The sequence below is a fragment of the Capricornis sumatraensis genome, chromosome 6 (genome assembly GCF_032405125.1).
Source record: "Capricornis sumatraensis isolate serow.1 chromosome 6, serow.2, whole genome shotgun sequence".
NCBI lineage: Eukaryota > Metazoa > Chordata > Mammalia > Artiodactyla > Bovidae > Capricornis > Capricornis sumatraensis.
The window spans coordinates 25,166,048-25,193,313 of NC_091074.1; the positions used below are offsets into that span (position 1 = coordinate 25,166,048).

General features: G+C 39.7%; 1 protein-coding gene across 1 annotated transcript; it reads left to right on the forward strand.

Annotated features, from left to right (window-relative positions):
• Positions 1-9,521: 9,521 nt before the first annotated feature.
• On the forward strand, positions 9,522-26,195 carry EQTN (equatorin). The gene is given in 8 exon segments (XM_068974393.1): positions 9,522-9,607; positions 10,625-10,722; positions 14,135-14,221; positions 19,306-19,310; positions 21,049-21,088; positions 22,538-22,597; positions 25,302-25,455; positions 25,922-26,195. Coding segments are annotated over 8 exon segments (804 nt in total).
• The last annotated feature ends 1,071 nt before the right edge of the window (positions 26,196-27,266 follow it).

A 27,266-nucleotide genomic window follows, 5' to 3' on the forward strand; every position in this document is an offset into this window, starting at 1 on the left:
AGAGGAAACAGAGAAGCAACGTCCATTCCATCCACTTGACTTCTGCAGTTTCCTCTGAGGCACCATAAATGTTTACCAGTTTCTGGTTCTAGCCAGAGATCTCTAACGTGTCAGGATATAAGGCTGCCCTGTTCTTCCCCAGTGGTTCAGCGGTAAAGAATCTGCCTGTACTGCAGGAGATTCAGATTCAACCTCTGGGTCAGGAAGATCCCCTGGAGAAGGAAACGGCAAGCCACTCCAGTTTTTTTGCCAGAGAATCCCAGGGACAGAGGAGCTTGGCGGGCTACCGTCCATGGAATCACAAAGAGTCAGACACGGCTGAGCACTCACTCAATGCTGGCCTGTGTTTGAAGGCCGGATGCTGTGATGAATGACTGTCACCCTCCTGTTCCTAGGGCTCCATGGATATTATCCATGAAATGATTCAACTACCAAACACAGAAGAAGCATTTGTCATGAGAGGAGTGGATAGGGGGAGTATTTTTTTTTTTTAATAGTAAATCATTAGATTCAGCAACTACTAAACCACGGAAATTAAAGAAAATTCACCCAAAAGGCGAGCCTCATTTCACACTTCCAGGAAGAATTTTTAACACATTTCCAACCTTAGCATGAGCTTCCTGAGATTGTGAGGATAACACCCGTGTTAAGTATAACAGGGCATTAACTGGACATTAACTACTAGAGTTCAAGCACAGCTGATCCATGAACGTGGAATGGAGAAAGAAGATACTTCCCATGGAAAGCTTGCCAAAACAGACCAGGTAGCCGGGCGAGCAGAAAAGAAAAAAGTTTTTATTCGGAAAAACTGGAAAAGAAACTGAACCCTTTCCTTTACCATTTGTAGAAAGATGGTCCTCAAGGGTAGACTTTGAAATAAAAATTTATTAATCTATTTATTTATTGGGCTGTGCCAGGCCCTAATTGTGGCATGTGGGATCTAGCCCCCTGACCAGGGATCAAACCCAGGTTCTTTGCGTTGAGAGTACAGAGTTTAGCCACTGGACCAGGCAAGTCCAGCCAGACTTAATTTAATCAGATTGGGGAAAGATGAAATAGCAGGTAAGATTCAACAATTCGGTTCAATCTTCGGGGAAAGAGTCCCCCAAGCTCTCATGAGAAAATGAACCTCAGAGCCACAGAGGTCCCTCTGCCTCCGCTGGCACAGACTCTGCCTGTCCCCAGGCTCCCCTTCCTCGTGTTTGACACTCTACAAAAGCTAGGCAACGACTCTCCCTGCCTCCAGATCCCCTCTCCCCTCCCACCTGTCACAAACTGAAGCCAGGCTGCTTTCTCTAAACCCCAGACCTGTGCCCCTCTCCCCATCCCCCAGACCACCTTGCCTGAGAGCCCACCCCCACAGCAGGACCCAGACTCTCTTTAGTCAGCCCCCGAGACAGGCTTCTCACAGGCTTCTCATGAGTTAGAAAGAAAGCCCAACAACCCTTGCACTCATCCTCAGGTGTTTGGATGTCGTGGCCTAGAAAGTTTAAAATTAAACAACGGAGAGTGATCTATGGATGATGTCATTGCCATCTCCCCTCACCTTTATTTCATAGAAGAAAGGACATTTCAACAGCTAAAGAATAGAGATCTCGGAATACAAGACCGTCCTCTGGGTTTCCCTAACGTAGTGAAAGCGTCTACACCTGCAGTCGCACGCCGACTGATGACTTTGGGATGTCAGGCAGGTGAAATAGCCATGTGTTGTTTTTGTGAGTTGCTTTGGTGCTGGTGGTGGCGGGTTTTCCTGCCAAGTCCTGACCACCTAGAGACACGATTGCTTGGGCAGCACAACTCCTCAATGTCTGGTCACTCGCCCTGTGATCCTGCTTGCCTGATCGTCTGTAAGAAGGAGGGCAGGGAGCCTGCACTCCTGGACAACCTAGGGGAACAAGCACGCAGCCTACTCCAGCAGCTGCCACCGCCTCTGAGTGACCTGAAGGCAGAATTGCTGTGTCCACCCCTAGAGGTGAGAGACCATCCTCCCTTCTCTCCTTTCTCTGCCACTAGTCCAATCCTGATCTGCGGACTGAGAACTAGAACACTCAAGCCTCTTTGGCTTAGGAGCCTCCTCTGCCACCCACCCTGACTCCTAGGTGGTCTCAGGTAGGAGGCAGGCAGCACCAAAGATAGTCTGCACGCTAGCCAGCGTCTGAGTCTGGAAGAGTGAGAGGGAAAGTCACTGAGTTGTGTCCAGCTCTTTGTGACCCCAGGACTGTAGGCCACCAGGTTCCTCTGTCCATGGGATTCTTCAGGCAAGAATACGGCAGTGGGTTGCCATTCTCTTCTCCAGGGGATCTTCCCAACCCAGGGATCGAACCCAGGTCTCCAGCACTGTAGGCAGATACTTTACCATCTGAGCCACCAGGGAAGCCCAGTTCTAATACTTAACAGACTTTTAAATTTTCTGAGTAAAAGACCATCATGCCATCTGTAAATAATAATGATTTTGTTTCTTCCCTTCCAATCATTACATCTTCTATTTCGTTTTCTTGCCTTATAGCACTAAATAGCACCTGTATACAGGTATAGTAAAAGCACCTAAATATTTACCATTTGGTCTTTATAGAATATTTACTAATCTACACTTTACACCATAGTGAGTGAAAGTCATTCAGTTGTGTCGACTCTTTGCGACCCCACGGGCTATACAGTCCATGGAATTCTCTAAGCCAGAATACTAGAGTGGGTAGCCGTTCCCTTCTCCAGGGGATCTTCCCAACCCAGGGATCGAACCCAGGTGTCCCTCATTGCAGGCATATTCTTTACCAGCTGAGCCACCAGAGAAGCCCAGGAATACCGGAGGGGGTAGTTATCCCTTCTCCAGGGGATCTTCCTGACCCAGGAATCAAACCAGGGTCTCCTTCACTGCAGGCAGATTCTTTACCAGTTGAGCTACCAGGGAAGCTTACACCATACGTTTAAGTGTAAGAGCAAAGACACCAGAATGAATGAAACTTAGAGGCCTCTAAACATACACTGAAGTTAAATGTCATTTCTTATTTAAATTAGTTTATCCCTACTCAAAAAAACGACATTTAACTTCAATGTGTGTTTAGAGGCCTCTAAGTTTCATTCATTCTGATGTCTTTGGACTTCTGCTTGTGTATGTGTTCTTTTAGAAGATGTGAAGTGGATCATCACTTTGAGTTGAATGAGAAGATATGACCTGGGAGAGAAAGGTATTAGAGCAGGATTTGGGGCAAGGGTGATCATTGAGAAGAAAGAATGAGACCACACTGTTCAGAAGTTCTGAATGTTTCCGAGTCCACTAAATTAGAAAGTGACTGCATTGTCACCTCCCCCTTTATCTTCCTGAAAATTCCCATCCCAAAGCCTTAGGTAGGGTCACTCACAATAGGATCTGTGCCAGGGCTGGGTGGAGAGAGCCATGTGGCCCAGGGTGGGGTGTCAGAGCTCAGGTGTCTCAGCTGAATGAGAAGGGTCTCCAAGTCGGAAAAGGAATGGTCAGTGCAGAATGTTGGAACTGAGTCAGGATCAGGAGGGTGGGAAAGGGGTGGCCTGGCTCAGGTTACTGGAGCCCAGGTGAAATGAGGCAGGCATCTGTGTAGGAAGGCTGCCTACCATGAGGTGGCAGAGGCCCATGGGGTGAGGAGGTCATCTATCTGAGAGGGCAGGCTGGTAGGGGGTGTCAGAGCCTGAGGGGGTTGCAAAGAGCATTTCTGCAGGGAGAGAGAGGCAGCAGCAATGGAAGGCTGGTTCTACAGTATGGTGGGGACGGGGGTGGTTAATCAAACAAGTAAATATACTCCATTAAGCGTAATGGAAGTGAGGTTTCTCACCATCAAAGAAGGGGGTTACAAATACGTAAACTGGTTGGCCTAAAATCAAAGGTAACTATTTGAACCCATGTTTTTGATAATGGATACCTATAGAAATAAACCTAAATGTAAATATGTGTGTGTATATATACATATATGGGGCTTCCTAGGTGTCACTTGGAGAAGGCAATGGCAACCCACTCCATTGTTCTTGACTGGAGACTTGGGTTTGATCCCTGGGCTGGGAAGATCCCCTGGAGGAGGGCACAGTATTCTTACCATTCCAGTATTCTTGCCAGGAGAATCCCATGGACAGAGGAGCCTGGCAGGCTACAGTCCATAGGGTCGCAAAGAGTTGGACACGACTGAAGTGACTCAGCATGCACACACATACTTGTCATGCCCTCTCACTGAACTGGGTATCCAGCTCCCAGCTCACTGAAAGCCAGTTGATAGGTGAGCTAGTCTTGCTGACATACGAGTGTCTGAGGTTACCTCTTTTCACTCCAGTAGGGCCTTTTGGACCTGTAATGCAGTCCAAAGGGTGGCAAAGAGTCAGATACAACTGAAGTGACTTAGCACATGCACGTGCGTATACACACACATACACACACATGCATGCATATATTACACACAGAGGTGTGCTTTTGCACCACACACTGCATTCCTGTCTCTGTCCACTAACAGGACCTGACCCCAGTGGTGTTCTGATTCAATGAACCCATCTAGCATGTGGATATTATTCTCTGCTAGAAGGAACCAGGAATTCTTAGAGGTAATGGTTGCTTTCTTAGCTGGGGCTGGGAAAATCCAAGATGAGTGTGGAACAGTGAATATCAAGAGCCTGGAAAATGTTCATAAGCTTTAAGGTAGAAATTCTTTTTTTAAGGAAACTATCCTAAATGAAATCACTGTAAATGTTGAAAAAATTTTAGCCATAAATATGCTCATTACTTTATTGTGTGTAATAAGCAAAACTGGAAACCTAACTAAGAATAAGGTAAATGACCCAAAATAGTAATGAATATTCACTGAATTGGATGTTATACAGACATTAAAATTAAGTGTATGAGAATGCTTATATTATAATGTTAAATTATAAATGGAGCATCTGGATTCAGCATAAGTAAAACATCTCACCAAGGTCTGGCTCTTCCTTGCAACTTTCTAGAACCCCTTCTGCTACATCTCATGTACCCAAGTGTATACCAATGCCTTGAGATGTGGTTGGATTCTTGCTGTTTCAATATCTTGACTTTTCTGCTCTCAAAAACCATCTACCCTCCTAGGTTTACACCATTTAGCCATACAACTCTCTACCACCCCACCCACCGCTATCATCTTTTTGTCATTCTCTACACCTGCCCTCTGACTTCCCCGGTGGCTCAGACTGTAAAGTGTCTGCCTGCAGCGTGGGAGACCTGGGTTTGATCCCTGGGTCGGGAAGATCTCCTAGAGAAGGAAACGGCAACCCACTCCAGTATTGTTGCCTGGAAAATCCCATGGACGGAGGAACCTGGTAGGCTACAGTCTATGGGGTCACAAAGAGTCAGACACGACTGAGCGACATTTATTTATACACCTGCCCTCTGGGCTTCCTGGGTGACTCAGTGGTAAGGAACCCACCTGCCAGTGTAAGAGATGTGGGTTCAATTCCTGGGTTGGAAAGATCCCCTGGAGAAGGAAATGGCAACCTAGGCCAGGATTCTTGCCTGGGAACTCCCATGGGTAGAGGAGCCTGTCGGGATACAGTCCATGGGGTCGCAAAAGAGTCAACTTAGCAACTAAACAACAACACTCCCCCTCATTCATGGAAAACCAGGGCACTAATTTCCCACAATTCCTCTCAATGCCAAGTCTTACATGTCCTAGGGAGCATCTCTGGACACACAGACAGGGCATCGTGGTCTCTCATTTTACTTAATTTTACATCCCAGAGCCAGTGTTGCTCTTCCCTTCTAATCCACTTGATGATGCCAGGCCCTTTGGAGCTCATTATTACACAGTACTGATCAGCTTTGAAATGTTAAACTTCCAGACTCCACCATAAAGCAGTTTTTCTGCTCTTTGCTTAGCAACTTCAATGTTCTTATCCCTCTGTCCTAATGCATCCATCCTGTTATTCTGAATCTTTGGATAGCTAGTAATTAGCAACCTCCTAAGACGTAGGTTAAGTGGCAGTTTTTGAAGAGCAACCTCATTAAACATCCTCAGCCTGGCCAGATCCCATGCAATCTTCCTCTTCTATTAAGCTGTGAATGAAAGATCTGGTTTTTAACTCAAGGTTTGAACATCAACAAATAGTTCTCTTTTACTACAAGAGTCACCATGTTAGTAAAATACTCTTACTTCAATGTTTCTATTTATCTAGAAGCTAAAAAAACACTTTAGCTTAAGAAAAAATAAAGTAAAATAAAAGAATGTAAATAAAAAGGATTTGGACTTAGGAGAAAAAAAAAAAAAGCTCGGATACTCAAAATGATACACGAAGTACATGTTGGCAATCAAGGTTCTCACTTAACCCAGAAGGCCCTATAAATTCTTGCTGCTGCTGCTAAGTTACTTCAGTCGTGTCCGACTGTGTGTGACCCCAGAGACGGCAGCCCACCAGGCTCCCCGTCCCTGGGATTCTCCAGGCAAGAACACTGGAGTGGGTTGCCATTTCCTTCTCCAGTGCATTAAAGTGAAAGGTGAAAGTGAAGTCGCTCAGTCGTGTCCGACTCTTAGCGATCCCACGGACTGCAGCCCACCAGGCTCCTCCATCCATGGGATTTTCCAGGCAAGAGTACTGGAGTGGGGTGCCATTGCCTTCTCCAATAAATTCTTGACAGTCCCACAAAGAGAGGAAAGAGATTACATTCTGTTCAAAAGAACTTTCCTGTATTTTGAAGATCTTAGTTCTTTGAAAATTAATAATCCTGAAGTGATAACTTCTGTTTAGTTTGAGAAAGCCTGTTAAAGAGAACCTCAGTTCTCTGACTGTTCTTATAAAGCACAGTTCATTGTTCCTGGGTTTTCAAAATTACAGTGATATAACCAATCATTTGTTTTATTTGATGTTGTGTGTAAGCTTGCTATTCAGATGTAAGGAAAATAATATTCAAATTAATATTTTAAGCAAGGTGTGAGGCTTCTGTTCATGGATTGCAACAACTAATGTGTGCCTTGTGGAACTATCTGCATTTAATAAATTTTCTCAAAGATTAGGGTGACTCAGTTGACGTTCTTTAAAATATAACTGCTTTGGGTCATTTTACAAGATTGTCTCATTTCTTAATGTTTGTGTGTCTTTTACTTCATTACTTGTTCTATTTATATTTCCTTGTTTGCTCTGCCTCTTAAAAAGCTGTATCTATGAAAATCTCACCAGTACTTATCCTTTTAGGCATGAAGAAAAATTATCTGTAGAGAAAGTAAATAAATTCTTTATGAAGTAAATAAATTCAGGAAATACATTCAACCCAGGAAATGACTCGATTATCTACCTGATGTGATATATAATTTACTCATTTTCCAGAGGATCAAATTCAGGGTTGGAGTGACGATTTGCTCATGATCACATATGTAGGAAGTGATGGAGTGATGACCCAAATATATTCCTCCTTTGTCCTGGCCCATGTTCCTGTGGGAGAAGACACAGAAGTGGAAGAGGGACTTATAATGCAGACATGATCAAGAAACAAAAACAAAGTAAAATCACAGGTTAGAAAGTATATCTAATCACATCTTTGGTATTAGCAATGGATCCTCCTTAGGGCATACTTCAAAGACTTAAAATATGGTTTAATAGGTAAAAAATAAATATATACTTTTTCAAAAAGAAAAGTCTCTACTTTAATTGAGTAATAGAATATTGGAAAGGGTAACTGTGGCCTAAAACGATGATATCCAGCGAGGACAAATTCACTGTTTTCATAATCTTGTCCCAAGAACCCAGAGTTTATCTGGTATTAATTCGCTAGAGCTGCCGTAATGAAGTCCCACAAACTGAGCTGCTTAAACAAGAGATTTGTTGAGATATGTTTTCATGAAATAATGAGAATGATTGGTCCTTGGATTTTAAAGAACCATTAATATCATTGACGGTAAGAAGAGACAAGACCTTTCTGGTTTGTGAAGCGTTTACAATACTGTATGTTCTTTTGAGCCCACAGTTCTTGGGTCTTAGATGTCTGAGACCAAGGTGTTAGTAGGGTTGGTCCCTTCTGTCTCCTAGCTCTTGGTGGTTTCCTGGCAGTCTTTGGTGTTCCTTGGTTTTTGTTCCATCATCCCCGTCTCTGCCTTCATCTTCACATGGCATTCTCCGTGTGTGTGGTTGTCTGTGTCTGTGTTCATCTCTGCCTTTTAAGAATTCTCTATTATTATTATTTTGGGGTCGTGCCAGTGGCGTGCAGGATCCTAGTCTCCTGATCTGGTACTAAGCCTGTGTCCCCAGCAATGGAAGCCCAGAGTCCTAAGCACTGGGTTACCAGAAAACTACCACCATTCCCCACCCCACCCCATTAAAAAATTAGTAAATAACAGTACCAGTCATGCTGTATTAGGGACCCACACTGCTTTAGTATGACTTCATCTTAACTAATTAACTTGACAGCGCTTTACTCTCGTCTCTTTTCCACCTCCCTGCACCCACAGAAAAATGGGCTGGAGGGCTTAAAGAAAGAGTGCTATACACAGAACCATTTTCCTTTGGTTCACCAAGACTGAACCTGACCATCTTTTCCTTTAGGATAATTCCTCTCTGCTTCCCCTCACTTTCTTAAACAATTTAGACTCCTAACGAATTCACTCTTTTCTTCCTCAGATATGCCCTGTCGAGATCACACTGGCTGAACCTCATTTGTGAGCCTTCATTATACTGAAAAAACTTTCAATCCTTTTTAAACTCATGCCCCCTTTCTCCTGACGCTTGTGTCTTTTTAGTTGCGGATATTCTCTAGAGCTGAGAGGCTATTCATCAATAATAATTAGAATTGAGGGAGGGGACGTTAGTTGATCCTTTAGTATGAAGAGCAATATTGGTGGTATTGTCCATTTGATTTCTTGCCATTATTGCTTATTATTTGAGTTATTATAAGAGAAATACATGTTAATATTATCTAAGCCTAAATACTCTTCTGACTGATAGATAATTTTCTCAGTCTGTATGTGAGGTAAAAGATGGGTTTCATTTTTAAAAGTGTTTTTAACAAAACAAATATATTTCATAAATAACATAGGTCTTAAAATCCCCCCAAAAAATGTTTCAAAAAAACTCCCTCCTAAAGAATTATAGTTAAGATAGCCCAAGAACCAGAGTTAGCAGGGCATTAGGATTGAATCTTGGCATCTTATTAGTTATTTTTAACAGATGTTGTTTGGTTATTCAAAAGAACATACAGTATTGTAAAAGCTCTGAAAACCAAAAAGGCCTGTTGTCTTACTATCAACAATATTAATGGTTCTTTAAAATCCAGGGACCAATGATTTATATTATTTCATGAGAGCATACCTCTTGTTATTCAAAGAAAATCTTATAATGGTTTATTTTTTTAAAAAAAGATCCCCAAAACCATCACCTGACCTAAGGTAAGGTCATGAGGCTGAGTCACAAAGTGTCTGGAAATTCTTCTCCAGCATTCTGACCTCCATCTGGCAGTGACATCATCTTGTCCTCACTAGTTACAGGACCTGCTGGGCAACAGAAGGGAAACTCCGAGACACAGTAGATCACTGGATAAATCACGCTGTTTCCCAATGAATTTTATATTGTTTATTTTTTTATCTGGGATTTTCACCCCAGAGAGTAGTGGTATAGATCCCCCTTATGAAGGTGAGTAATCATTTCAAACTTTCACTCAAATAGCAGATAAGAAACTTGACCCATTATCCTAGAAAACTGGTCCATGGCAATTTTTTAAACATTTAATTGAAGTATAATTGATTTACAATGTTGTGTTAATTTCTGCTCAACAGCCAAATGACTCAGTTATGCATATATATTCTTTTTCATATTCTTTTCCATTATGGTTTATCATAGGATGTTGAAGATTGTTTCCTGTGCTATACAGTGGGAGCTTGTTGGTTTTCATCCTGTATATAATAGTTCGCATCTGCTAATCTGAAACCCCCAGTCCTTCCCTCTCCACCCTCTCCCCCTTGGCAACCACAAATTTGTTCTCTGTGTCTGTTTCATAGATATGCTCATTTGTGTCAGATTTTAGAGTCCACATACAAGCGATATCATACGGTGTTTGTCTTATTCTTTCTGACTTACTTCACTTGGTATTAGAATCTCTAGTTCATCCATGTTGCTGCAAATGGCATTATTTCATCCCTTTTTATGGCTACTTGGTATTTCATTGTATATGTATATATATACACCACATCTTCTTTATCCACCTCTCAAAGCACATTTAGGCTGTTGCCATGTCTTGTCTATTGTAAGCAGTGCTGCTATGGGCATAGGGTCCATGTATCTTTTTGAATTAAAAGTTTCATCTTGGTATATGCCCAGGAGTGGGATTGCTGGGTCATATGGCAACTCTGTTTTTAGTTTTTTGAGGAACTTCCATTCTGTTCTCCATGGTGGCTGTATCAATTTACATTCCCACCAATAGTATAGGAGGGCCCACTTTTCTCCACATCCTCTCCAACAGTCCATGGCAATTTTCTCTAGGGTGATATAAAGTGCACTGTTGGAAATATGACCTCTGGTCATGCTTTTTTTCAGAGCATGAGATGACGCCCATACCTGAGCAGCCAGTGGCTGAACATCCCGTGGCTGAACATCCCATGGCTGAACATCCCATGGCTGAACATCCCATGGCTGAACATCCCATGGCTGAACATCCCATGACTGAACATCCTATGGCTGAACATCCCCATACAATGGAAGAAGAAAATAAGGAGCATACTCCTGAGAAAACTGGCGATTATTATAAAGATGTAAAACAGTGTAAGTTTTCCAAGTTAATGGCAACACATATGCAAAAGAGGATTAGACTGATTTGATTTATAAGCTCTAAAGTTTCTATAATCATTTTATTTCCTATTTAATTTTAATTTACCTTGTAGATGTCTTGGTATATGTAATGGAATTCTTATTTTCTTCAACTTTTTCCATGAGATATTATGAAGTTTAATAAGATTTGGTAACTGTCTATAATTAATATAGGATTTATCCTAGCAGTGTGGTTATTTATTCACATTAGTAACAATTGAACTAATTCTGTGGTGAGATAAGCAAAATTTATTTGGAGATGTGTGTCAGTTTCCTAGAGCTTCTTGAAATAAAGTACCACAAACTAGGGGACTCAAAGCAAAAGAAATCTATTCTCTCACAGTTCTCACAGAAGCCAGAGATCCAAAATCAAAGTTTTGGTCACACCATACTCTCTTCAAAGCCTCTAGGGCAGTGGTCCCGAAATGTTTTGGCACTAGGGACCAGTTTCATGGAAGACAATGTTTCCATGGATGGTGTGGTGGAGGGATGGTTTCTGAAAGGTTCAAGCACATTACGTTTATTATGCCTCCTCTGATCTGATAGGAGGCAGGGCTCAGGCAGTAATGTGAGCCATGGGGAGCAGCTGCAAATACAAATGAAGCCTTGCTCACCTGCCACTCATGTCCTGCAGTGAAGCCCAGTTCCTAACAAGCCACGGACGTGGCCCAGACTCTGGAAGACTGCCTTCCCTTGCACCTCCCAGCTTCTTGCAGCCCCAGGAACTCCAGGAACTCCAGGAACTCCAGGAACTCCTTGGCAGCAGAACTCCAGTCTGCCTCTGTCTTCACAAGTTCTTCCTGTGTCTCCATGTCCAAATTTCCCTCTTCTCAATAAGGACACTGTTTTTGTTTAGGAGCTCACCTACTCCCATGTGACTTCATCTTAACTAGTTAAATTGTCAACGACTCAATTTTCAAATTAGGTCACATTCTGCACCGCTGAAGGTGAAGACTTCAACATAGCTTTTTGGGGCAAACAAAATTCAACCTATAACAAGATGACTTTGAGATATTTGGAAGATCTGCTAAACTTCAATTTATTCACCTTTCTTCATACAAGCTTTCCATGTCCTTATAAGGTCCACCATTCTAAAATGTGAAAAGTTCATAAAAAACCTCTTGATTAAATCTAACTATACTGGAATTTTTAATAATATTAGCCAAAGAAAAAAGAGAAAGGCAGTGAAGATATACATATATACACATATTCAAGTACTTTGAAAACTATAATTAGTACATAAGTTGTATTTCTATTCTTTCTTTGATGAATCACTATCCTCTTTTGTAGGTGAAAAAACTCCCTGATGCTCAGAGAGGTCAATTGCCAGGTTTCATAGCGACAAAGAAGCAGTGTCAGGAGTGGTGTCCAATCTATCCAACACAGGCTACCTCTACTATGCATCGACTGCAAACTGATGCAGTTGTTTCCTTTTCAGGATGTTTCTCTATTTTTAATTCCCAGAGATTAAATTAACCAAAAGCCTGATGATTACTTTGATTAAAAAATCTTTCTTACACACACACACACACACACACACACTCATAACATAAATGGGACTATACTAAAAAATTGTATTATGACATGCTTTTTCTCATTTAAGAACTCTGGAGCTTTTTTCATGTATACCTCATTATTTTTAATGGATATATAGTACTCTATGGAATGATTTTCCATAATTAATCCACTGTCTTATTAAAGAATTAGATTATATGCAGTTTTTTTCTCTTGTGCATTGTTCTCATGCACACTTGAGTGTATCTCTCTTTGGATAGATACCAAGTACTGAAATTCCTGAATCAAGGATAAGTCTTTAAAATATTGATAAGTAACACCAAATTGTGCTCTAAAACACATCTATCAAGAATGCTCCGCAATGTCACATATACTGAATAATGTTAATCATGTTTTGTGAATAAGTGAGAATTTTCATTACTGTTTTAATTTGCACTCTGATTACTTGTGAAGCTGAGAATGTTTCTTTATATTTATTGGGCATTTTTATTTCTACTTTTGTGATTTACCTGTTCATATCCTTGGCCCATTTGTTCTATTAGATTGTATTTTTATTTATTTGTAAGGGCTCTTTTTTTATATTTAGTATATTCGATCTTTTCTCTATGGTAAAAGTAACAAGTATTTTCTCCCAGGCTGTCACTCACCTTTAAACCTGTTTACATATTCTAATCACAGAGAAAATTTAAAATTTTATAAGATCAATTCTTGATTAATCAATTTCTTTACAACTTCTTCATACTGTATTTTGTTTAGGTAGGCCTTAACCAATCCAAGATATTAAATTAGTTTCCAATTTTTTGAATAACTTCATATTTTTATTAAAACTCTTAGGTCTTAAATTCAATTATTTTTGTATATGGTGTAAAATAGTCATAAAACTTTACATTTTTTGAGGAGGATTGCCAGTTGTCTAACACTAATTCCCTACTGATATGAAACTCACATTTAATATAATCTAAATTCCATTTGAAATTGGGTCAATTGTTATTAATACCTTTTCATTGTTGCTTTGATCTGCCTTTCCCTGCAAAGATCCACAATGTTTTAGTTTTTATACTCTGATAACTCATAGCATTAAATATTGACCTATGATTTTCTTCTATTTCTCCATAGATCTACCTCAGAAATTTTTCAAAATTAATGACTGTGTGTGTCTGTGTGTTGGGGGAAATGGATATATATGTATATACTAAACACACATACACATTCATGTGTGTAAATTTTTCTGTCATTTCATGAGATTTTGGAAAGAGGAGATCTGTGTATGTATGTTCAGTATGGCACCTTGATCCATTTCACTTTGACTCTGAATAGATACATCCGTTAGTTTTAAATTACAACCAGCCTTACTGACAGCTCTGTAAGAGCAGGATTCATTATGTGCATATGTAAATGTGAATGCATTTTGGAGGTTGTGATTGTTATTGAAATATGTGCTATTTAAGCTGAACTATTACAGTCTAGCAGAAGGTTCAAGGGCAAGTGAATGCTTCTTACCTGGCTAAAATTTAACAATGTTAATACAAACAGTAATGATATCACACATCTACAAACCTCCTTCACACCCATTATGCACTTGTATATGTTTTTTGTCATTTCCTTAATAGTTTCTTTTCAGAAAGAATCATTTAGCATAAGGATACTAGTTTGTTTTTTTCCCCCATGAATTTTATTTTTGACCCTTGCCCCACTTGTTATTTTGTAGCTGAAGAATGTCTCAAATACTTTATTATTCTTTTCTTAGAATTACTGTATATGTTTTAGGAAAAAATTCAGGTGAGAAAAAAATGTAAAAGGAACAAGAAGTGACTTACCTAGCTGCTGAAAAGTTTCGATCTTACGTTTTCAGATGTCTTCACAACACAAAATCCAAATGGCACACAGTCTGAAATATCCGTGAGAGCAACAACTGATCTGAATTTTTCTCTGAGAAACTGTAAGTACTGAAAGGCAGCACTGCAAATAGGAAAAACACTTACAGCAAGATTTCAAAATAGCACTGCAGACTATTGGGTAGGAAAAAGGTCTTCAGTTCAGTTCAATCGCTCAGTCGTGTCCAACTCTTTGCGACCCCATGAGTTGCAGCATGCCAGGCCTCCCTGTCCATCACCAACTCCTGGAGTTCACACAGACTCACGTCCATCGAGTCGGTGATGCCACCCAGCCATCTGTCATCCTCTTCTCCTTCTGCCCTCAATCCCTCCCAGCATTAGAGTCTTTTCCAATGAGTCAAGTCTTCACATGAGGTGGCCAGAGTACTGGAGTTTCAGCTTTAGCATCATTCCCTCCAAAGAACACCCAGGGCTGATCTCCTTCAGAATGGACTGGCTGGATCTCCTTGCAGTCCAAGGGACTCTCAAGAGTCTTTTCCAACACCACAGTTCAAAAGCATCAATTCTTCGGCACTTAGCCTTCTTCACAGTCCAACTCTCACATCCATACATGACCACAGGAAAACCTTAGCCTTGACTAGACGGACCTTAGTCGGCAAAGTAATGTCTCAGCTTTTGAATATGCTATCTAGGTTGGTCATAACTTTTCTTCCAAGGAGTAAGCATCTTTTAATTTCATGGCTGCAGTCACCATCTGCAGTGATTTTGGAGCCCCAAAAAATAAAGTCTGACACTGGTTCCACTGTTTGCCCATCTATTTCCCATGAAGTGATGGGACCAGATGCCATGATCTTCGTTTTCTGAATGTTGAGCTTTAAGCCAACTTTTTCACTCTCCTCTTTCACTTTCATCAAGAGGCTTTTGAGTTTCTCTTCACTTTCTGCCATAAGGGTGGTGTCATCTGCATATCTGAGGTTATTGATATTTCTCCCAGCAATCTTGATTCCAGCTTGTGCTTCTTCCAGCCCAGCGTTTCTCAAGATGTACTCTGCATGGAAGTTAAATAAGCAGGGTGACAATATATATATAGCCTTGATGTACTCCTTTTCCTATTTGGAACCAGTCTGTTGTTCCATGTCCAGTTCTAACTGTTGCTTTCTGACCTGCATATAGGTTTCTCAAGAGGCAGGTCAGGTGGTCTGGTATTCCCATCACTTTCAGAATTTTCCACAGTTTATTGTGATCCACACAGTCAAAGGCTTCGGCATAGTCAATAAAGCATAAATAGATGTTTTTCTGGAACTCTCTTGCTTTTTCTGTGATCCAGCGGATGTTGGCAATTTGATCTCTAGTTCCTCTGCCTTTACTAAAACCAGCTTGAACATCTGGAAGTTCATGGTTTCACGTATTGCTGAAGCCTGGCTTGGGGAATTTTGAGCATTACTTTACTAGCATGTGAGATGAGTGCAATTGTGCAGTAGTTTGAGCATTCTTTGGCATTGCCTTTCTTTGTTTGGGATTGGAATGAAAACTGACCTTTTCCAGTCCTGTGGCCACTGCTGAGTTTTCCAAATTTGCTAGCATATTGAGTGCAGCACTTTCACAGCATCATCCTTCAGGATTTGAAATAGCTCAACTGGAATGCCATCACCTGCACTAGCTTTGTTCGTAGTGATGCTTTCTAAGGCCCACTTGACTTCACATTCCAGGATGTCTGGCTCTAGCTGAGTGATCACACCATCGTGATTATCTTGGTCATACAGATCTTTTTTGTACAGTACTGTGTATTCTTGCCACCTCTTCTTTAATATTTTCTGCTTCTGTTGGGTCCATACCATTTCTGTCCTTTATCGAGCCCATCTTTGCATGAAATATTCCCTTGGTATCTCTAATTTTCTTTGAAGAGATCTCTAGTCTTTCCCATTCTGTTCTTTTCCTCTGTTTCTTTGCACTGATCACTGAGGAAGGCTTTCTTATCTCTCCTTGCTATTCTTTGGAACTCTGCATTCAGATGCGTATATCTTTCCTTTTCTCCTTTACTTTTCACTTCTCTTCTTTTCACAGCTATTTGTAAGTCCTCAGACAGCCATTTTCCTTTTTTGCATTTCTTTCCCATGGGGATGGTCTTGATCCCTCTCTCCTGTACAATGTCACGAACCTCCATCCTTAGTTCATCAGGCACTCTATCTATCAGACCTAGTCCCTTAAATCTATTTCTCACTTCCACTGTATAATCATAAGGGATTTGATTTAGGTCATATCTGAATGGTCTAGTGGTTTTCCCTACTTTCTTCTATTTAAGTCTGAATTTGGCAATAAGGAGTTCATGATCTGAGCCACAGTCAGCTCCTGGTCTTGTTTTTGCTGACTGTATAGAGCTTCTCCATCTTTGGCTGCAAAGAATATAATCAATCTGATTTTGATGTTGACCATCTGGTGATGTCCATGTGTAGAGTCTTCTCTTGTGTTGTCGGAAGAGGGTGTTTGCTATGACCAGTGTGTTCTCTTGGCAAAACTCTATTAGCCTTTGCCCTGCTTCATTCCGTATTCCAAGGCCATATTTGCCTGTTACTCCAGGTGTTTCTTGACTTCCTACTTTTGTATTCCAGTCCTCTATAATGAAAAGGACATCTTTTGGGGGTGTTAGTTCCAAAAGGTCTTGTAGGTCTTCATAGAACTGTTCAACTTCAGCTTCTTCAGCGTTCCTGGTTGGGGCATAGACCTGGATTACTATGATACTGAATGGCTTGCCTTGAAAACGAACAGAGATCATTCTGTTGTTTTTGAGATTGCATCCAAGTACTGCATTTCGGACTCTTTTGTTGACCATGATGGCTACTCCATTTCTTCTGAGGGATTCCTGCCCGCAGTAGTAGATATAATGGTCATCTGAGTTAAATTCACCCATTCCAGTCCATTTTAGTTTGCTGATTCCTAGAATGTCAACGTTCACTCTTGTCATCTCCTATTTGACCACTTCCAATTTGCCTTGATTCATGGACCTGACATTCCGGGTTCCTATGCAATATTGCTCTTTACAGCATCAGAGACCTTGCTTCTATCTCCAGTCACATCCACAACTGGGTATTGTTTTTGCTTTGGCTCCGTCCCTTCATTCTTTCTGGAGTTATTTCTCCACTGATCTCCAGTAGCATATTGGGCATCTACTGACCTGGGGAGTTCCTCTTTCGGTATCCTATCATTTTGCCTTTTCATACTGTTCATGGGGTTCTCAAGGCAAGAATACTGAAGTGGTTTGCCATTCCCTTCTCCAGTGGACCACATTCTGTCAGACCTCTCCACCATGCCCGCCGGTCTTGGGTTGCCCCTCAGGCATGGCTTAGTTTCATTGAGTTAGACAAAGCTGTGGTCCTACTGTGATTAGATTGACTGGTTTTCTGTGATTATGGTTTCAGTGTGTCTGCCCTCTGATGCCCTCTTGCAACACCTACCATCTTACTTGGGTTTCTCAGTGGAGATAATATCATCAGGGAGTCTTAATTCATAAAATAAGGAGACTCCACCATAGCCATTGCACTGGTAAATTCAGAAGGCAAAAATATTTTTACATTTCTTAGTCTCATATTTTTGGTTTGAGTGGAAAGAAAAAGAAAATAACTAAATTTAGGACTCCAGAAGATTGTTTTTTTCTTAAACCACGTTTTTACTTTTCTATTTTGTGCTTTCAGCTTCAAATGTTATTTCTTTTTGCATCTTTCTACCAAGTATAACTACTGATAGAGGAAATGAGGAAATGTTGCCAGCATGTCACTTTGGAGGCCACTACAAGTCTCTAAAGTATATATACTACATCCTTCACCTTAAAGCGTCAACAGCTCATATGTATGAAACCCAAGAAGACAAGGAAAAGAGGATGAAAGTAAATAGGGCAAGAGAGAATGTTTCTGACTATGACAATATTTAATATTAGGAAAATTCAGACTCAGCCATGCCTAATAATTAATAAAACTTCTTGACAATAATGGAACATTTTGAGCAATTCCAAAACTTGACACATAAATATGACATAGGGACATATGGAGGGCACACGTTAATTTAGACAGATCTCTGATGGCTATTTTGTTTGCATACAGCAGACAACATCTTCAACTGTTTCTTCAACAGGCCCGGTACCTAAAATTCCCTTCAGGAGATGGATTATTAATGACCACAGCACCCATGGAAGAGTTTTCAAAACCCTATCTTATCTTCCCATAATTCACGTCCCCAGAGGATTGTCAAAGTTGGATTGGGATAAGAAATTTTTGCCATTTTCAGTGGGGCTCTAACAGAGATTTGTTGAGTGGTGGGGACATTCTGGAAGAGCAAGCTCCCCAAGGAGATGGAAATCTCCAGAATAATTTTGACTAATTTTATTCTTCTAGTTCCTAAAATGATGAGGACAGGCAGTAGTGAGGCAATCAAGACATGTTTCTCTCAAATCAAGTGGGGGTTGCAAAGCAGCATGTAAGGATTATATCCCAGTCATTCCAGCCCTGCCTGAGTCCATGTCAACTGTGGTAATGGATTATTTTTTTCCATCCTTTCTTTCCAACATGTTACCTATAATAATGTTGTCTGTAGGCTCAGTAGAAATCTTCCTAGAGTGGGATTGCCTATAATTCATATGGCACTTCATCCATTCCTGTCTGAAGCAAAGTTAACTGGAATTGCCAACTTCATAGGGAGAAAAATAAATGGTCCTCCAGTCACAAAGTGAAAAGTAAAAGTGAAAGTTGCTCAGTCATGTCTGACTCTTTGTGACCCCATGAACTATACAGTTCATGGAATTCTCTATGCCAGAATACTGGAGTGGGTAGCCTTTCCCTTCTCCAGGGCATCTTCCTGACCCAGGAATTGAACTGGAGTCTCCTGCAATTGCAGGCAGATTCTTTACCAGCTGAGCTACCAGGGAAGCCCTCCAGTCACAACTTCTCCCAAATTGACTCTTACATACCTCCAGATGGACGCGTTATAGACTGAGATATAGCCTAAATCAGGTCTGGAAATCCTTGAGCTGTAACCCCAAATTTTAATCGCCCAAACTGATTTGCGTGGTTAACACCATATGTTTCCAGCTTACCAGGACACGGTTGCTACCTCCCTCTTTCATGTCATCACATTGAACCAGCAACCAAGTTGTCCTAGGTTGATAATATTACTTCAAAGCCTGGAAAACCACGTGAAGCCAGTGTACCTCACCCAGTAGAGCGTCCTCAGTGCCAAAGGAAGCGTGTAGCCCCACACTCCCAGTTTCTCCTCTCTTACAAATTATAGGCATATCAACCCCACCTCAGGCAACCTCTTATTGTACAGACATCATTCTTCAGTGGCTTCTTCTTTCCCCCCCTTTACGGTATCTCAGGAAAATGTCAGCAGTGTTCTCCTTGGTTTTGTTGTTGTTGTTGTTATTGTTGTTTTTCTCTCTCCTTTCCTTTGTTCTATTTTTTAGCTTAAAAAATACCTAAATACAAATGTTGAGTCAATATTTTTATGTACCGATAATCCATTATCCCTTTTCCTAGATAAACTCTTCAATGAAACAACTACGACGGCACCTCCTGAAGTAGTCAGCCATGAAGAAAGTAAAGAACCTTTTGGAGAAACTACTCACAGTATTAAACTTACAACATTGTAGTCAGACCTGGAGCATGTCATTATATGACTTAAAAATTTAGCTTTCATTACTCTATTTCATAAATTGATAACATACTTAAAGAACTCATACTACTACAATTTAAAATCACTCTAAAATCTTTTAAATGGTAAAAATCTAGGATAGGAAATGAACTCTTTTCAAAATACAACTGGATTGTAGTAAAATGTATTAGTTATATTTATATTAAATATATATTTATATAAAATATCATGTGTGTATAAATATACATTTATATAAATATATTTGATACATTTTAATATAATTTTTTAAATTATAGTAATAATTTTAACAATCACATACTTGATAAGTAAACTTAACTCTGCTTAGAGTTGATTTTTAGCATTTCCTAAGAATATTAGTGGAGAGTTCAGAGCTAGAGTTTACAAAATCAAAATTATCATTTTACTTTTCTGATAGTACTGTTTCTTATCACATACTTGTGAAATCATAACAACTCAGGATGGCTTTTCTCTAAGGTCTTGAAAGAGGAGTGGTCTAATTGAAGACAGTGAACTGTCATTACATGAAACCCTATATTCTCCAGTTCATACAATCCAAGTATATTTCTCATGACTCCTTTAATATGGTTATTCACTTTCTTGAATAACCATATTAGAGTAATATTTTAAAATAGAAATCTTATCATCCTGGTATGCCCCTTCTTAAATACCACCAGTAACTTACTGCTAGGTTTGGGGTCATATTCTAAATTCTTAACCAGGCATTCGAGTCTGAAGTGATCTGACCATTGAAGAACTTGCCAGTCTCATTTCTGGTCGCATTCCCCACCCATATTCTCCACACCAGACTACCTGAACCTGCTCATAACACCTGCGTTTGCTCACCGTGGAAGGACCTCTCTCTCACATAGTTTATCTGGCAAACAATTCCTAGTCCTCTGAGCCTTTATGAGAGCATGGCCTCCCTTGCGAAGTGTTTCCAGCTTTTGAAAGTGAATTAGATCCTTCCGTGCATACCACCTGTGCGTTGCTATGAAAGCCCTCATTCTCCTGCAATGTGATGAACAGTGATTCTTGTCTGTCTGCCTCTCAAAGTAAGAGTGTGTTCCTTAAACATAAGACCTGTATCTTGTTTATTTCTGTAACTTTAAATGCCACCCACAGGGTCTGGCACATGGCAGGAACTCAAGGTGTAACTGCTACATGACTAGACTAACATAAAAAATGAACATTCTATCAGAATTTTACTAATGTCAAATTACCTTATTTTGTTATCCTGTTCTATTTTGTTTTTTAAACAGAAGGAACCCAGAGTCCAAATGAGCCTGCATTTTGGACAATGTTAGCTAAAGGTAAACTCATAGCAGTTAGGTAGCTGGGAAAATGTTTTGGTTTTCTAAAGTCTTCTGTAAGAAAGCTGAGATCAGTGTAAATTTTTCTAATCCTAAGAATTAACATGTCAGCATTTTGCCACCATCATCACGTTTAATAGCAAATGCAACACAGACCCAGAAAGCTGATCGAGTGTCACACATTTTCTGATACTCTCACCAAAAGTTTCGCTCTCCTACAAATGTTACAATCTAGCCATTTAATTTATTTATGATTGAAAATGTTAAATAAGGCTCTTGCTCAATAGTATCCCTCTTTGTATTTGGGGGAGTATGTGTATGCATGGGGATGCATGAGTGAATGCAAAGTATATATCAAAATATTTGCATGCACAAAAGTAATGTGTGAATCATAATTGTACATGCATTCATTTATAAATCACACACATAGCATTTGTGTATATGCATGTATACATATAACATGTATATTATTAATAAGTGCATACATGCATAAATATAATTCATGTATCACACACATACATGCATGCATTATGTGAATTATATGCCATATTTGATGGATCCTCATTTGCAGATTCTGTATTTGTGAATTTACCTACATTTAAAATTTCTTTGGAACTCTCCACATCAATACTTGCAGAACTTTCACAGTCATTGATGGACACACACAGAGTAGCAAAAAATATTTAATTGTGTGAAGCTCTTGTTCCCAGCTGAAGTATAACAAAGGCCTTCTTTTTTCAGCTCTTATGCTGTAAACAAAGTATCTTTTTTGTGGTCTGTTTAGTGTAAGGTGTTTTGCATTTTTGTGCTTTCTGCTGGCAATTTTGCTATTTTAAATGCCCTCCAAGTATAGTATTACAATGCTGTTTGGTTCCTAAACAGGAGAAGGCTGTTATGTACCTCAGGAAGAAAAATGTGTGTATTATATAAGCTTCATACAGGTGTGAGTTATAATGCTATTGATTGTGAGCTCAATGTTAATGAGTCAGACTGTAGCCCACCAGGCTCTTCTGTCCATGGGATTTCCCAGGCAAGAATACTGGAGTGGGTTTCCATTCCCTTCTCCAGAAGATCTTCCCAACCCAGGGATGAAATCTGGGTCTCCCTCATTGCAGGTGGATTCGTTACCTCCTGAGCCACCAGGGAAGTATAATCAATCAGCCATCTATACTAAATACAGTGTCTCTAAACAGAAACATACATAAAACAAGCCTACTGGGTCAAAAACAAGCTTATATGACCAGAGGCTCATAAGAACCTAACCCTGTATTTCCCTTAGGAATGATGATGGTTCAGTATCCATGTAATTCAGTGCTTACGTGACTTAACTACCACGACTACCATGAAAAATGAGAATGAACTGTATATAGTATCCACACACATCTACACACACAATAATTTTAGTAAGTGAATTTTGCTTACCATAACACCAATTTATTGTTTTAACAGCTATAAATGCAACCACCAGTGAGGACAACCAACGAGATCAATTTTTTCACCCAGTTCCAAGTAAGAGCAACATACTTCAATTAAATGGATACATAAATACTCGCACACATTTTAGTGTCTACATGGTGATACTGTTTTCCTCAGTAAGGTGTGGTATACGTAAGAGAGTAGTATGGTGACTGACATTATATTGAGGTCATTTACAGTTTTAGGAAAGGTATGGTTTCTAAACAGTGTTTTCCATGACCATATTGCAGATATTTCCATCTTCCTGTTGTGTAACTTCTATTCCTGGAAGTAAATAGAAACAGTAAACTCAATGGAGTTGTAGGCAAAATGAACAAAACATGGGATGCATTTTTTTTTAATTGACAGACTTTTTTCGAGCAGTTCTAGGCTACAGAAAAATTGAGTAGAAAGTAAAGATGTTCTCATATATTCCACCCACTTAGTTTTCCTTGTTATTAACATCTTCCATTGGTGTGGTGCATTTTTTTTATAACTGATGAGCCAATATTGATACATTGTTATTAACTAAGCTTCACAGTTTACATTAGAGTTCATTCTTTGAGTTGTACAATTCTACAGGTTTTCACAAATATCTTGTGTCCACCATTACAACCATACAGACAGAGTAGCTTCATTGCCCTAAAAATTTTCTGTGATCTACTTAGCCATCTTTCCCTTCTCCAACCCTGATCTTTCTGTTGTCTCTATGGTTTTGCCTTTTCCAGAAGGTCAAATAGTTGGAAACATACATGTGTTCTTTTCAGAGTGGCTTCTTTGGCTTAGTACTCTGCATTTAGGTTCCTTCCGTGTCTTTTTATGACTTGATAGTTTACTACTTTTCATCGCTGAATAATATTCCAGTATATGGATGTACTGGTATGTTTATCCACTCACCTATTGCAGGACATCTTGACTGTTTCTAAGTTTTGGCAATAATGAATAAAGCTGCTATAAACATTCATGTGTAGGTTTTTGTGTGGTCATAAGTTTTCAGCTCATTCACCTAAATACCAAGGATTGTGACTGCTGAATCATGGGGTAAGACTATGTTCAGATTTGTAAGAAACTGCCAAACTGCCTTCCAAAGTGGCTGTACCATTTTGCATTCCCACCACCAACAAACGAGAGAATTCCTGCTGCTGGATGTAGTTTTCATTAATGGATTGATTTTATTTATATGAATTCCATCCTGACTTTGATGGAAATTTTTGAAACAAGGCATCATATTAATTTTCCCCAAACCTCTGTCCTATGTAAATACATTGAAAAAGAAATAGCATCTGGTAATATATGTAGGGCCTACCACCTTAATTCTGTGCTGAGTTATTTGACACTTAATGCCACTTGCCTTTCAGTGAGTCAAGAAAATGTTGTCAGTCTTCTTTATTTAGAAAAGTGATAACCAGTAATGACAATGTTCTAGAAATATTTTGTCTTTTCGAGTAATGAAAGTCAGCATGATCGATTTCCTATTGTGTGTTGAGCACCTACCACACTTTACATATGTTATTGTGTCAATCCTCACAGCAATTCCATGAAAGCTGGTATTATCTCCATTTTACAGATGAGGAAACTGTGGCTTGTGGTGGGGGGGGATCCTGTCCCAACTTGTAATTAGCTTTTCTATAATTTCCAATGGTTAGGAATTTCAAACCCTTCTTTAGTTTTGACCATCACCTTGATAAACAAATATACTATAAGCACACCTCTTTACAAAAGCCCTTTTAATTCAGGAGCACAGCCCATTTTAATATAATTTATTTCCAAAATAATCTGCCTCAAAGTCAAGATATCAGTCATTCACAACTATATACATTTCTCTCCCCTTGGCCTAGGATTGCACATGGACAATTTTAATTTTTTTAATATAAGAGAGTACACACATGGGAATTTGTCATTGCTTATCACCAACACATCATTACCTGAAGAAAAACATGAAAAATCATTGGAACTTTTGGGTGAAAAGATGTTGGAGGAGAAGGGACAAATAGCAACATGATCATTTAAAGTCACCATTACATGCCTATTAAGTCATATATTTAGGAAGATATAAAATTTGGCAGTAAATATATATATTTATTCTTCAGTAAAAAGACTTTTGACGTTTCTGGATCCAGACATGATTTTAATCATATATTTTAGAAAGTTAGCTAAGTTTCCATTTCTTTAATATCAAATACGTTAGATTTGATCACAGTAATAAAAAGACAAATTCAGTTCTTAAGCCTTGTGGAGGAAGCACTGTAGTACATCATCCTTTTAACTTAAAAATCAACTCCTGCCAACAGGAGAAATGCATATTTCTCTCCTGAAGGACTAATCCCATGTGCGTACTTTCATCACGTTTTTAACAGTAATCTCTTCCGAGTCTTGGATTGGTTTTTAATTATACAAGGAGGAAGGCTGATACATGTTTTAACATCTGGTCACCTGGATTTGATACCAGATTTTGCCACTTACTAGCTATGTGCCGAGGGCAAATCCATAAACTTCTGTGATCCTGGAAAATGGAGTGAGGGTCAGCTCCTCCAAGATTGCTGCGAAGGGGAAAGGTTAAAAAAAAAGTTGAGAGTCTTTGTCCATAGGAAGTGGCCTATAGCCTTCTTGGCATTGCACGAAGGTAGAGGGGGAGAGTGCAGTGAAGACTCTGGGTGGCAAAGGCTTCTCTCCAGTTGCACTGTGATCCTTATTCCGCCAGAAAAATTTGCTGAACACAGTTGCTCTTTCCCACTGCATTTTCTTTCTTTCCTCTCAGACTCTGATGTGAACGCTACATGGGAAGACAACACGGCAAGAATACAGGAAGCCAAGTTAAAATTAATGCTGGGCATCTCACTGATGACTCTCTTCCTTTTTGTCGTCCTATTGGCAATCTGTAGTGCCATGCTGTACAAAATGAAGATGATGAAGTAAGTCTGCAGACCTCCGGAGCCTTTAAAACACAGGAGAGGACACTCCCCCTCTCCTTTCCTCCGTAGAGGGCTGGGCAAACACGACTCCCAAGTTTATAAGGTATTCAGTTTGGCTCCCTTGCCTCTATTTGGAGAGGACCATGGAGCTGTCTCTCAGGGAGTATCCCACTTGAACTTGTCCTCATTTTAAATAATCATCTAGAGAGAGAAACAACCCTAGTCAATTGGGAAGGTGACAAGAAGCTAATGCATACTTTTTCCATAGCCTTGAGACAAAAGGGCTTATGAACTCTGTTCTAAATAGCACATCTGTGTAGGGTCTAACATTTTTCATTCATTTATCTAGTGTAATAATAAATAGACAATATATTGGACGGAATTCATATATTATTTTAAGATGCTTTTCTAAGTCAAGCTGCAAACGCACCCAAAAACAGTTCTTGATGTGTGTTTCTGTTTTCAGATATAAACAAGCATGTCAGACTGGTGAATACTCTGTCAACCCAGAGCTGGCCACCCTGTCTTACTTTCATCCATCAGAAGGCGTATCAGACACATCATTTTCCAAGAGTGCGGAGAGCAGCACATTTTGGGGCACCACTTCTTCAGAATTAAAGAAATCAGACACAAGGTCAAAATCTAGGATGACAGACATGACTTCCATAGCCTCAGAGGAGAATGAGGAGTCAGACATAATTCAGAGTGAGGAGCCCAGCGAAGAACCCACAGATGATTAGACAACTGTAATATTTTTGTCATAAAAAATACCTTTGTGATGTTCATTTGTAATTTGGAAACTCTGGTGAGACCAAATTTTCTGGTGTCTTTAAAGGAGGGCATATTAAATAAAATTCTCTCAGCTATAAAAACTATTTAAAACTATATTCCAAAAAATATAAGGAAATAAGGTGTGAAAAAGTTCATCAAGTAAAAAATGATCCTGTAAAGTGACTTATGCAAAATATTCATTCTAGGCTGACTCTTTTTAAAATATGAGTATTTCATTTTTTCACCTTACCTGTGGGCATTTTAGGGAATTTCGGGGCAACCACTACTATGCCCCTCTCCACCCCCAAAGCAAAAAAAAAAAAAAAAACACCCATTGCTGTTTACTGGCGAAACAGGTGTGCCGTATCAAGAGACAAAACTAGTATTAGAGACTCCTGGCATTCTTCAATTGTTTCAAAGTCATCAGGGTGCAGTAAGATTTAGGGAAAAATATTTTTTTCATTTTTAAAGTATCCATAACCATTTGAGATATCATTGTTTTCCAGAAGAGAAAGGAAGGAGGGATTCCAGCATCTAATTTTCTAGAGGGGGATTTATGGGTCTTGAATATTTTAGGGCTAGAGGCCCCTTCCTTCTCTCTCCCCACCAAGCACCCATGCTTGGTATGTGGTATTGGGGTTGGGGGAAGCATTTCAAAGACTAATTTATGTAATCAGTGACTTATGAAACTATCCTAGGAGTATTTCAATTTACAGAGAAGACCAATGGAATCGGGATACTGTTTCCCTTTTAGGAGTGTTTCAACTGGAAGGATTTGAGAGACATGTAATCAGATCCTTTGTGGATATGTGTGGATGATGGGGAGGGAAGGAACTGGGGCAGTGTCATTGTCCTCCTAAATTCTCACCTACTCTATGCACTTTGACACATTATATCACACAGAATTCTACCACCCTATGCAAGACAAGTTCATTTGACAGACCAAGAAATGAGAACTTGGGTAAATTGGATACTTTGCCTAAGAGAGAGGCAAAGTTTAGATGCGCTTTGACACTGAGGTTCTCTCCCTGATCTATGAA